General features: G+C 40.9%; 1 protein-coding gene across 1 annotated transcript; it reads left to right on the top strand.

Moving 5' to 3' along the window:
- Positions 1-4315: 4315 nt before the first annotated feature.
- Positions 4316-9443, top strand: SRGN (serglycin). The gene is made up of 3 exons (XM_075610917.1): positions 4316-4486; positions 6042-6171; positions 8456-9443. The coding sequence occupies exons 1-3, from the start codon at positions 4408-4410 to the stop codon at positions 8697-8699; spliced, it is 453 nt and encodes a 150-aa protein (XP_075467032.1). The 5' UTR covers positions 4316-4407; the 3' UTR covers positions 8700-9443.
- Positions 9444-10288: the final 845 nt, after the last annotated feature.

The following is a 10288-nucleotide window of genomic DNA, read 5'->3' as shown; positions in this document are numbered from 1 at the left end:
TGAAACAATTACAGGGGCTGCCTATGGCTAGGCCATATAATGGGTTACGTAGGGTTTACACCAGGGGTAGCCAACTCCAGTCCTCAAGGGCTACCAGCAGGTCATGTTTTCAGGATATCCCTGCTTCAGCACAGGTGGCTCAATCAATGGCTCAGAAGACTGAGCAACTCCTGAGCCACCTGTGCTGAAGCATGGATATCCTTATATCACAGATGACTGTGCAAACAAAGGACGTTGATGCGTCCCAAGGAACAAATAGCCGACAAATGTCGGGTCGTTAAAAAAAGTTCTTTATTCTTTATTGCCATTGGTTCATAGCATGGCCAGCTAGGATTTTTGCGGGCGTCTGTGCGGTGGGGTTTTGGCGGGGCCACTTACCTTCTCCAAAACAGCGTTGTGACGTTGCGGCGCCATGTGGGGTCACATCTGATTGCTATTCCCTTTAAAGACATTAATGGTCAGTGTTTTACTAGAGTTCTTGTTTGTCTTCATTGGGATTAACAAATATAGTACGAGTATCTTTCGCAAAGGTTGAACTTGATGGAGAATGTCTTCTCTCAACCTAATCCAACATGTTACTGCTGTTGATGAATATCTTTGCTAAACGATTTTATGCCCTGCTCGTCTCTTTTACTTCTCCTTTATGTATCGGTCTCTGTACATCTATTCTGATGATGACCGTGATATTGTCTTGGCACCAGCTTCGGGTGGGGAGATAAGTGAGGACGTGGCACTTCACAGTCAGATTGAAGAAGTCAGCGTTTACTAAGAGATAGATGGAAGGCATTGTGGATCCACCCCAATGATCAATGTCATGATACTGTATGGTGCAATGTATTCCTATTACACAATATGGGACATCTGTAAGATGTTGTAATGAGAATGGGGTTTCATGTGCTTCTGATGGCCTAGGCACATGATGAGTTAACTTTTGTCTCTTACAGATATGCTTAAATGTAGTAATGTTGCTGTGAACAGGATGATGGAAAATAACTGCTAGAATAATTGTTATGAGAAGTGCAAGATATAGCTGGACTCCCTCGCCTCCCTAACTGGGATGTTGGCTGAATGCCTGGACATGTTCTCTGACACATTTGGGCAGCACAGAAATGTGCCAGACTCTCAACGGTGGCAAAGCTGATAGTATACTCAGGACTGCGCGCAGTACAAATGTGATCACAGAATAACAACTATTGCCCAGGCAGTTCATCTTCACCGATGATGAGAGTCCCCTGGCTGTGGATGACATCATGAGCGGTATCCTGAGTGCCATAGAATGCTGAAATATATCCAAAGCTAAGTACCCAATACATTATATTTACTCATAACAACTGGTGCTGGTGTTATTCATGTGTGCACCCGTGACTGAGATCGACAACCCGAATGAATCTCTTGAACAAGTAATTTTCTTGTCAGAACACATGTATTATTCAGAGATATATATATTCATGTATACAGAGCTTCTGTGGTTGAATAATAATAATAATTTCATTATATTCAAAAAATCTCTGTGTAATATTTGTCAATTATGTTTCACCCATAATAAAAAGGGATAAACGCACTACGCCGTGTTATTCCACAAAACACCGTCCAGCGCGTCTTCGTAAATATGGCCCTGTACGGATCATTCAAGTCCATGGGCAGTAAGGGGTCTTCCAGCAATGTGCAAACGCTTCGCCAACATTCAAATTGTCTCCAAAACTGCTGGATTTTTAAGTATTTGAGCATAATTGCTGTTAATGGGCTTTTTTTTAAAAAAATTTTAATGGCCAATTAGCGAATATTCCAAAAACATTTTTGAAATCCAGTGAATATTTAAAAAATGTGAGGGTCTGCAAATCCCAAAAATGGTGAATATTCAAATGTTTATAACCAAATTTGAAAAGTAAATAAATCCGCAAGATGCTCGAATTTTTGATCCTGAAAGTTCCTTTGAAATATTTGAGAATTGTCACTATAATTTTTTTTTAGCATGTCTAAGACAGGTCTTCAACCCTGTCTTTCACCATTATCTCTTAGCATATAGTGATTCCATTACCGCCAGGGATTCTGGGTAATGACATGTCAATGAGAACACGGTGTGTCACCTTTTGCTTCTTGTCCATTTTAACATGGATCCCTATAAACTTATGCCCGTCGTATTACATATTACACTGCAGCTTTCTTGTGGCCCGCCAAAGTTAGGCTGACACCAGCGGCCATATTGTTTTTACAATATCCTGCTACATAGGGGAAGGAGGAGGAGGGGAAGGAGAGGTAGGCGGGGATGTAGGCGCCCACGAACAGAATCCAGGGTTCTGATCTCAAGATCAGATGAAGGGCAATCAAATCTTTTTTTTTTTTTTTTCATCTTCCACCCCTTCCTTCCCCTCCCCATTTTCCCTCTCCCCTGTCCCTCTCTTTGTCTATCCCTACTCTTAATCTTTTCTATCTCCCAAAATAAAGATAATATAGGTGAAAAATACAAATATCCAAATCTGATTCACATCAATGTAATACAGTCTGAAGAAATGAGCATTTAATATAAAACATTGAGCTATACTAAGATACATTTTGTTCAATGTTTTTGAATGTGTATTTGGTATAAACACCAATCTTTTGTTATAGATTGATATGTAAACTGTGAATTGATATATGCAAAACAATAAAAAAATTGAAATATACAAAATGTGAGAAAAAATGCAAGTTGGTTTATGTATTTGTAACACACTCCCCCCCCCCCACCTCCCCACCCATGGAAGTTGTGGTGGCTACTGTGTGTTTGATGCGTTACCTGTGGCTCACAGAAGGCCTGAACCTCCGCCGCTGGGAGCCTGGGGTGTACCTGATTCGTCAGGTAACAGCGCCTCCACCTGCAAGGGATCCCAACAGGGTGGGATGATCCTCTTACAGGAACAATACTAATGATGCATGCACACAAATATATGCTAACAACCTTTACTACATACAATAATAGTGGTAACCTGTACCACACAGTCATATATGCCCAACCTGAAACCAATAGTGAGTGTCCCCAAAGTACATTGGGTGCCAGTCCCTGATGTCCATTCCGCAATGTCAAGGCCAACCAAAGTGTTCGAGATAGTTCTATCCTGTGGAGTGTTAGTGCACTTGGTTAGGTACCTGCCCGGGGCTCCCGCACCCGGATGTTGCAGAACAACATAAGGATCCGTCTGATCCAACGTTGTTGTCCGCGATGGCATCCGCCTCCGCGTGGGGTGAATTCCAGCGTGGATAATATCACCCTACCTTCTTTACCACGTAGCTGGTCTGGTCCCAGACCACAGGCCGCAGTCACCGCGTGGCGTCTCACCAGTGCTGTACCTGACTATATGCAGCTACTGGGAAAGGTCCCTGACTATGGGCTTCCTGGACACTACCTGCTCCTCAGAGGTCCCTCTTCTGTGGTGCAGAGAGAAGCTGCAGCCCTATTGGCTGTGTGGCATCACCTGGTTCGCTGCCCCTATGCCTGATGGGACTTGTAGTCCCTACAGAATCTCTCTACCTCAATGGCGCCACTCGCGAGGTCCTTATGCGCATGCGCGAGTCTTTTTCAATATGGCGGCACCCTGCTACGGGAGCCGCCGGTGACTCGGTCGCCCTGCCTAAGCTCCCACACACAACAGAGGCACCCGCGCACCACCCGCCAGCAGTGGAGGTAAGGGGGGGCAGAGGAACCCATAGGGAGACCTGGCCACATATCAAATCAATTTGAGTACAAAACTTGTACAAAAAGAGTCAATTTCATCTTGTACCTCTTTGCGTAAATGTATTAGGCTCCGGTTATGTCCTGTGTGCCTCAGCTTGTGATTTGGGGGCACACATTATAATAGGATGTACCAAGTTACAGCATGTGTCTATTTTGTGCCATTTTATTTCTTTATCTTAGTGCTAAGAAATCTGCCAGGTCAGTGATGTAAACTTCACTGGTAAACAATCGACTCCAGTCATTAGAATCTTGGTTAACAAGCCCCAGCACACACCTGAGAGCAAGACGTGATACAGTGCATCAAAACACCACTCTTTTTCCAGTCAATACATAGGGGTAATTCATTATACTGAGGTAGTGTCGGGCGCTATCACACCGAAATTCCCATTGGCATCACTATCAGTAGCACTATTGCAGGGTAAAGAATAACCTCCATCATCCCCGATTTCTGATCAGTAGTACATTGCCTTCTGTTGCTGTGCCGAAAAGCTGTTTTTGGAGTGTTTGCGCCTGTAACTCTATACGTGGTTGTGTTTCGCAGTTGAAACTACGCACTTGGTCAGGAAGTTATGACAAACTGTGGGTTTGTCATAGTGGTTTCTGTCGGAAACCTTTACTAACAGAGGAACGTACTGCCCTTAGTTCTACTTTTCTCTTGAAGAAATCGACTGTGGAGTTGAAGAACAGCGCACGAAAAAATGGATTCTATCTTCATGCTCAAGAAGACTATGTTTCTGACTTTGTGTGCTATTCTCTTTGTCGGAACGTTTGTAGAAGGTAACATATTTTTATTATTGCATTTGTGAAATATGAATAGTCATTTCAAAATAGCTTTCAATAACCTTTATTGCTGAAACAAACTCAGTTAGTCAATTGCAACGGTGGTCTACTTATGTCACAACTTAGTAATATTATCTGACGTTAGCACAAAGTGTTTACTATCTATAAAATACATTATGCACTGTATTCATTTTATGTCAGCTGGGGCTACATAATAGGTTTATTAATATTGTATTCCCACAGTTTATATTAAAATGTATATATTTTTTATACCGCTCTATGCTAAACAAATATTCCTATTTTATATTTAAGGTATTTATATACTTTTTATACCCAGTGCGCCATTAGACGCGAGGCTCATTGAGTAAAAGGTGCAAACTCTGAGCAATCATCCTGTTGGGAGAGCCTGGTTTAAATACTGGTGTGAACTCTTGGTGACTCAGGCACCAAAATTAAGTTGTAATCTCTAATTCGCAGGAACTAACTGTGCTTGTAAAATGACAGCACTGCGTACACTGTCAGTGCTATACATAGAAACAAGTTATAGGCATATTGTATTTCATCATTTCAATTTGTTTCAGGATTAAATTGAAGTAGCAGTTGCATTAGTCAAAATAAATGTGGAATTGAATTATTTGGACTAATTCAGATTTTAGGACAACTTTGAGAGTTCTGCTATCTTCCTCAGGTCAGGAGGATTAGAAAAAGTTTTTTCAGGTGCAATTGTTCTTCTTTCCGTTGGAGAATTCTCTTTATTTCTGAGATCCGTTCTTCTTTTGCTTATTGCTACTGTGCAATAATTTGCCATCAATAAGTGTTGTAGAAATACAGCGTTAAAGGTAACCTAGTTTTTTCTGGTGAGAAGAACGGAAGTTGGTTCATGATGATGACGCACATTCCCATATGAATAATTCTATACATTTTCTCACGTGTATGTTGCATGATCTTAATATAGACAAACCTATATTGTAACTGTATTGCATCTGTTATTTGTTTCCTGTGTAAATTGATTGCAATGGACTGAATGACACGACTGATGGAGAAATTAGTAGGAAGGAGTTTATTGATGTAGGCAAAGGTGACTTTTTAGCAACTAGAATTTTTATATACTTGCCAGAAATGTTCAGCCTTTAAAATGTTCTTTGCAAAATAGAGTCCTGCTTGGCGCTGGTACTTGTTACTCTTACACAATGCAGTACATGAAGAAATGGAACAACAGAAAGTGTAGAGAACAATAATGAGGTATTACACAATTTAAAGGACAAAAAACACCTCTGTGTAATTTGCCAAAAGCATATAATAGGTGCACCAAATTAAATCAAATAACTTGTGACTGGCAGTAATTTATGAACACACCACTACCAAACCTATACACACTTAGAGTGGATCTCAATGGATAATTATCCCTTTGTCCACCAATACTTCAAATATACACTGTGTATGGTACAAGACGGAAAAACACTTACAAAAGTGTAGCTGAACAATGTTGTTGGAACCATTCAGCAAATAGAATAAAAACGTTCGTCTTACCGCTGTTTGTGTCTTGATGTAGCTTTACCTGTGCAGAAAGCAAGATATAAAGGAGTCCGATGCAGACCAGATGGTAACTCAGCCAATTGTGTTGAAGAAGGAGCCATTTTTGAAATAGCCCAAGAAAAAAACAAGATTATTTTCCCCCCCATGTAAGTAATACTTTTAATATCATGTTACCTTGGTTTCTACAAGGCTTTTGTATGCTATAATAGCAAAGTGCTTATCAGTAACATAAAATACTTTAAAAAAAAATATTGATATATTTTACTGCTTGTGATAAATCCACGATCTAATCCGAGGTATGTTCAGCTCTGGGGATTCTCCGGTTTCTGAGATATTTCAATTCTTAAGGTCCATTAAAAATAAAGCAAGATAGCCACTAGGTTCACTTAACACAGAGTGATCCTGGTAGGTATATTGTTCCTCTCAAACAGGTATTTTTGTATGCGGAATTAAAAGCAAAGTATCTTGCGAACCAGGGGGCCCTAAAGCTGAAAATAGTTCAGAGACTGACCCGGTTAAGATGATAGGAAAATAAAGAGTAAAACTAAAATAGGGCAACACATATTCTGCATAAACATGATTTTTTTTTTAATATTCAAATTTGATTGCAAATTGACTGTGTTACACAATATTACCCAAATATCGCTCTTCTTCTCCCCTCCACTATCAACAAATCCCTGATAAATCTGCTATTAGTTATTTCGCTCATTTTTTGGATAGGTATATCATCATTTTTCTTTATTGCAAATAAATGAAATGTCTCTTTTATTTTCTCTTCGTTTGTTTCTTAGGGGGTAATTCAACACCCGAAGCAGCTAATTGCACCACAATCAGCCAGAAACCTTGTAGTTACGTGAATGGCGGTGCGATTGGGCGCTTCGAGGTATAATGGATATTACCCCCTTGTACAGGTAGTCCAGCATAGCGAATGTGTCTTCAAACCAGAAAGTAACTCGCTGTTATTGTAAGTGACGTTCAGTTTCAGGGAAGCAGAACAGGAACCTTGGAGGCTTTGTGACAGTGGGACAGAATGACTTAGGTTGGAGGATGATGGAGGAACTACAGACGAGAGGAGGCTGTTGTGTGGGGAGGTGGGGAGGTGGGAGTGTGGGGTCAGCTTAAGTCAAGGCAGATATTGACTTCGCATTACATGGGGAATGGAAAGAGAAGTGAAAAATTCCCCATTGATTCCACCAGTATGAGTAGATTAAGGTTGAGAGTTGAGTGGGAGAGATGCCCTATAACAGTTTTTGAATTCTGTAATAAAATATCCCCTCTATGCCAATATTTTTTGCAGATATTGATAAAGGAGGTCTAACTCATGGGTGGTCAACTCCAGTCCTCGAGCCATCCCCCCCATCCCAACAGGTCAGGTTTTGAGGATATCCCAGTTTCAGCACAGGTGGCTCAATCAGAGGCTCAGTCGAAGACCGCACCACCTGTGCTAAAGCAGGGACTGATTGAACCACCTGTGCTGAAGCAGGGATATCCTGAAAACCTGACCTGTTGGGGGGGGAGGGGCTTGAGGCCTGGAGTTGAGCACCCCTGGCCTAACTAGCCCTTGGGCTTCTTTATCGGAATCAAAACTTACCTTGATTGACAGGTATCCAGCAGCTTGTAATAGAACAAAATGGCTGCCAGCAAATTGACTACTTCCAGGTCGCCACTCATAATGCATCAGACTATTCTCAGCAGCCGGATACAGTCCAAGGTGACTGAAACCAAAAGTAACTTGGAGATCATTATATTTGGTTTAAAATAATTAGCAATGATCTAAAATAAAATAAAAAAATCGAAATAAGTAAACCTATTTTATATATAAAGATAACAATGGGGTTAAAGAGACCAGGTACTGTAATTAGGGGTGCGCACTTATACCAGATGGTTTAAAAGCTTGCAAAGTTTTCTGCCTTCCGCTCTGAGGCTGTAAATACAGGTAATAAGAGGGTGTGTTTGGGATTAAAACCAAGACACTACGGGGCATTTTCATAAGTGTGAGGGGATCTTCCACAGCTAAACTGCCCCCTCTACCCCGCCCCCAGATACATATAGTTTTAAATGCTAGTCTTCTGCCCCCAACCCAGGGAAACAAAATGGTTGCCAAACCGCAGGCCATTAGGAAGCCGCAACGGATAACGTTGTGACTTACTATTAGATGACTGCAGGTACCATCTTTAAAAAAAAAACAGGCCCCAAGCGTGTCAGAGTCCATGTCATACCTAGTACGTCATAAGTACACTGCAAAGGATAAAGTACAAACGGGGTTTCTCTGAAAGAGCTGCAGAATTTGATACATAAAATAATAACATTTACAACATAGTAAGCAAAGAATGGTGGGGAGCCGTGTTGGTCCTTTCTTCATGTAGTAAAAACATATAAATCAATATGCTGGAATGTAATTGTTATTTCATTTTGTTGTCTGTTGTTTAGGATGAGGAGACCCCGTTCCATTTCAGATATGATTCCTTTATCTGTAGAAGAGTCTGGATCGGGGACTGGCGGCTCCTCTGGAGCAGAACCCGACGTCTCCTCTGGAGCAGAACCCGACGTCTCCTCTGGAGCAGAACCTGGGTCTGGAAAAGTATATGCTACAGATTACTCCGATACTTCTGAAACTGATGATCTGATTCAGAAATTCAGCGAGAATCTGTCCGGAGAAGACTTAATTCTCTAAGGCTTGGGAAATATCAGATCAGAACATCATTACTTGTAATGGCGCCCGGACAAACGTTTCATGGAACTGTCAAGAGATTGCTTTCTACATACAGTATATATGTGTCTGTAGCTTATGCAAATATAATCTATATAACAGCAACAATCTTACTAAGAATAAGTAGAGCGATGGAGGGATGTGGATATTGTTGCTGTGATTAATCCTTTATTACCTCCATTTTTTAAATTCTTTTTCTTTTCTCACTTTTTGGTGCAGCCTCACCAATGTTTTCTCTAACCAGCCTATTGTGATTATAAAAGGAGTGCATAAACTCTCCCAAGAATCTGCTATGAGGTAAACAATATTTACTATTCAGTGCTAAACTGGAAGGCCTACAGCATATTCATTTGAATAGGTGGCATGTGGCTCCGCACCACTTAGTAAATATGGTCCTAACAGTTAAAATAATGACTTAAACATATTTATTCTTGTTTGAAGTTTTAGATATAGGCCCATATTTACTAAGCAGTGCTATGGCATAAGGCACTTACCAGCGCTTCCAGTTGAATAGGCCGTAAGGTATCTAATGGACTAGCACTGGTTAATAAACGTGGCCCTTTAAATATATCCCTCCCATAAATCACTCCTTTCCTAAGTGGGACTGCCGCATTAATCCAGGTTTGCTTGTGTTGTGTGAATACGTCATTTGTATTTTTTTTTTACCTGCTTAACTTGGTTCTATTAAACATAACATATATAAAAACATCACAGAAACTGTTTAATTGACATGATCGCTAATGTATTAGCATTTCAGGTACTGTATTACTTTTGCTGCAGTGTGTTTTGCAGCTATTTGCTATATTTCTGTTGGTGACCCCATTGTTCTTTTTGTCACACACTGACACAAAAAGACTCAAATATATGGGAGTCTGGGGGGTTCCCCAAAAGTACCATTTAGAGCAGGGGTGCTCAAGTCCAGTCCTCAAGACCCCCTAACAGGTCAGGTTTTAAGGATATCCCAGCTTCAGCACAGGTGGCTCAATCATTGCCCATGTCTCCTCCGCTGCCCGACTGGGCCCTTGTCCCCTCCACGGCTCAGCTGGGCTCGTTACCTAACACTATTTACTCTAATTAACGAAACTTAGTGCGCCTGGGCCATTGCTGCACAAAGAACAAAATTGGTGCAAGCGCCTTGCTCCAATTGGCACAAATAGACTCAAGATGAAACGGAATCCTGTGGTCCTCCACAGTTGCCTTGATACTGTGCATCTCCCTCATAGAGTTGTTCCCCAAATAGTTACGTCTTACATTGTGCAGAACTAGCACCCTATTCAAAAAGATTTTGGGTCGGCCATCAGTTTCCTGGTGTTTAAACCTTTGATAACATTTCATCAAAGTCTTTTATGTGGTCGAAAATCTCAGTTATTCCTGCCTTGAAAGAGTGAAACTCATTTGATATACTATTTGACCTAAAATACACATTTCACACATCCACGCAGTTGAGTTAATTTTTCATTTCGCCATCTAAAACATTAGGTGATAAAAAAAAGAAGTAAGTATGTGATTAATGGATTTGTACTGTGTCAGTAGAAACAGGAGCAAGAGCAATT

The sequence above is a fragment of the Ascaphus truei genome, chromosome 8 (genome assembly GCF_040206685.1).
Source record: "Ascaphus truei isolate aAscTru1 chromosome 8, aAscTru1.hap1, whole genome shotgun sequence".
NCBI classification, from domain to species: Eukaryota; Metazoa; Chordata; class Amphibia; order Anura; family Ascaphidae; genus Ascaphus; species Ascaphus truei.
This window is presented reverse-complemented; position numbering and strand designations above follow the sequence as displayed.

What these genes read in the sequence shown, in the direction of transcription:
- SRGN (XM_075610917.1), top strand. Translation starts at nt 4,408, where the DNA reads ATGGATTCTATCTTCATGCTCAAGAAGACTATGTTTCTGACTTTGTGT. An exon ending in TGTCGGAACGTTTGTAGAAG is followed by an intron (nt 4,487 to 6,041) that starts GTAACATATTTT and finishes GTCTTGATGTAG; the next exon opens with CTTTACCTGTGCAGAAAGCA. An exon ending in AAGATTATTTTCCCCCCCAT is followed by an intron (nt 6,172 to 8,455) that starts GTAAGTAATACT and finishes TCTGTTGTTTAG; the next exon opens with GATGAGGAGACCCCGTTCCA.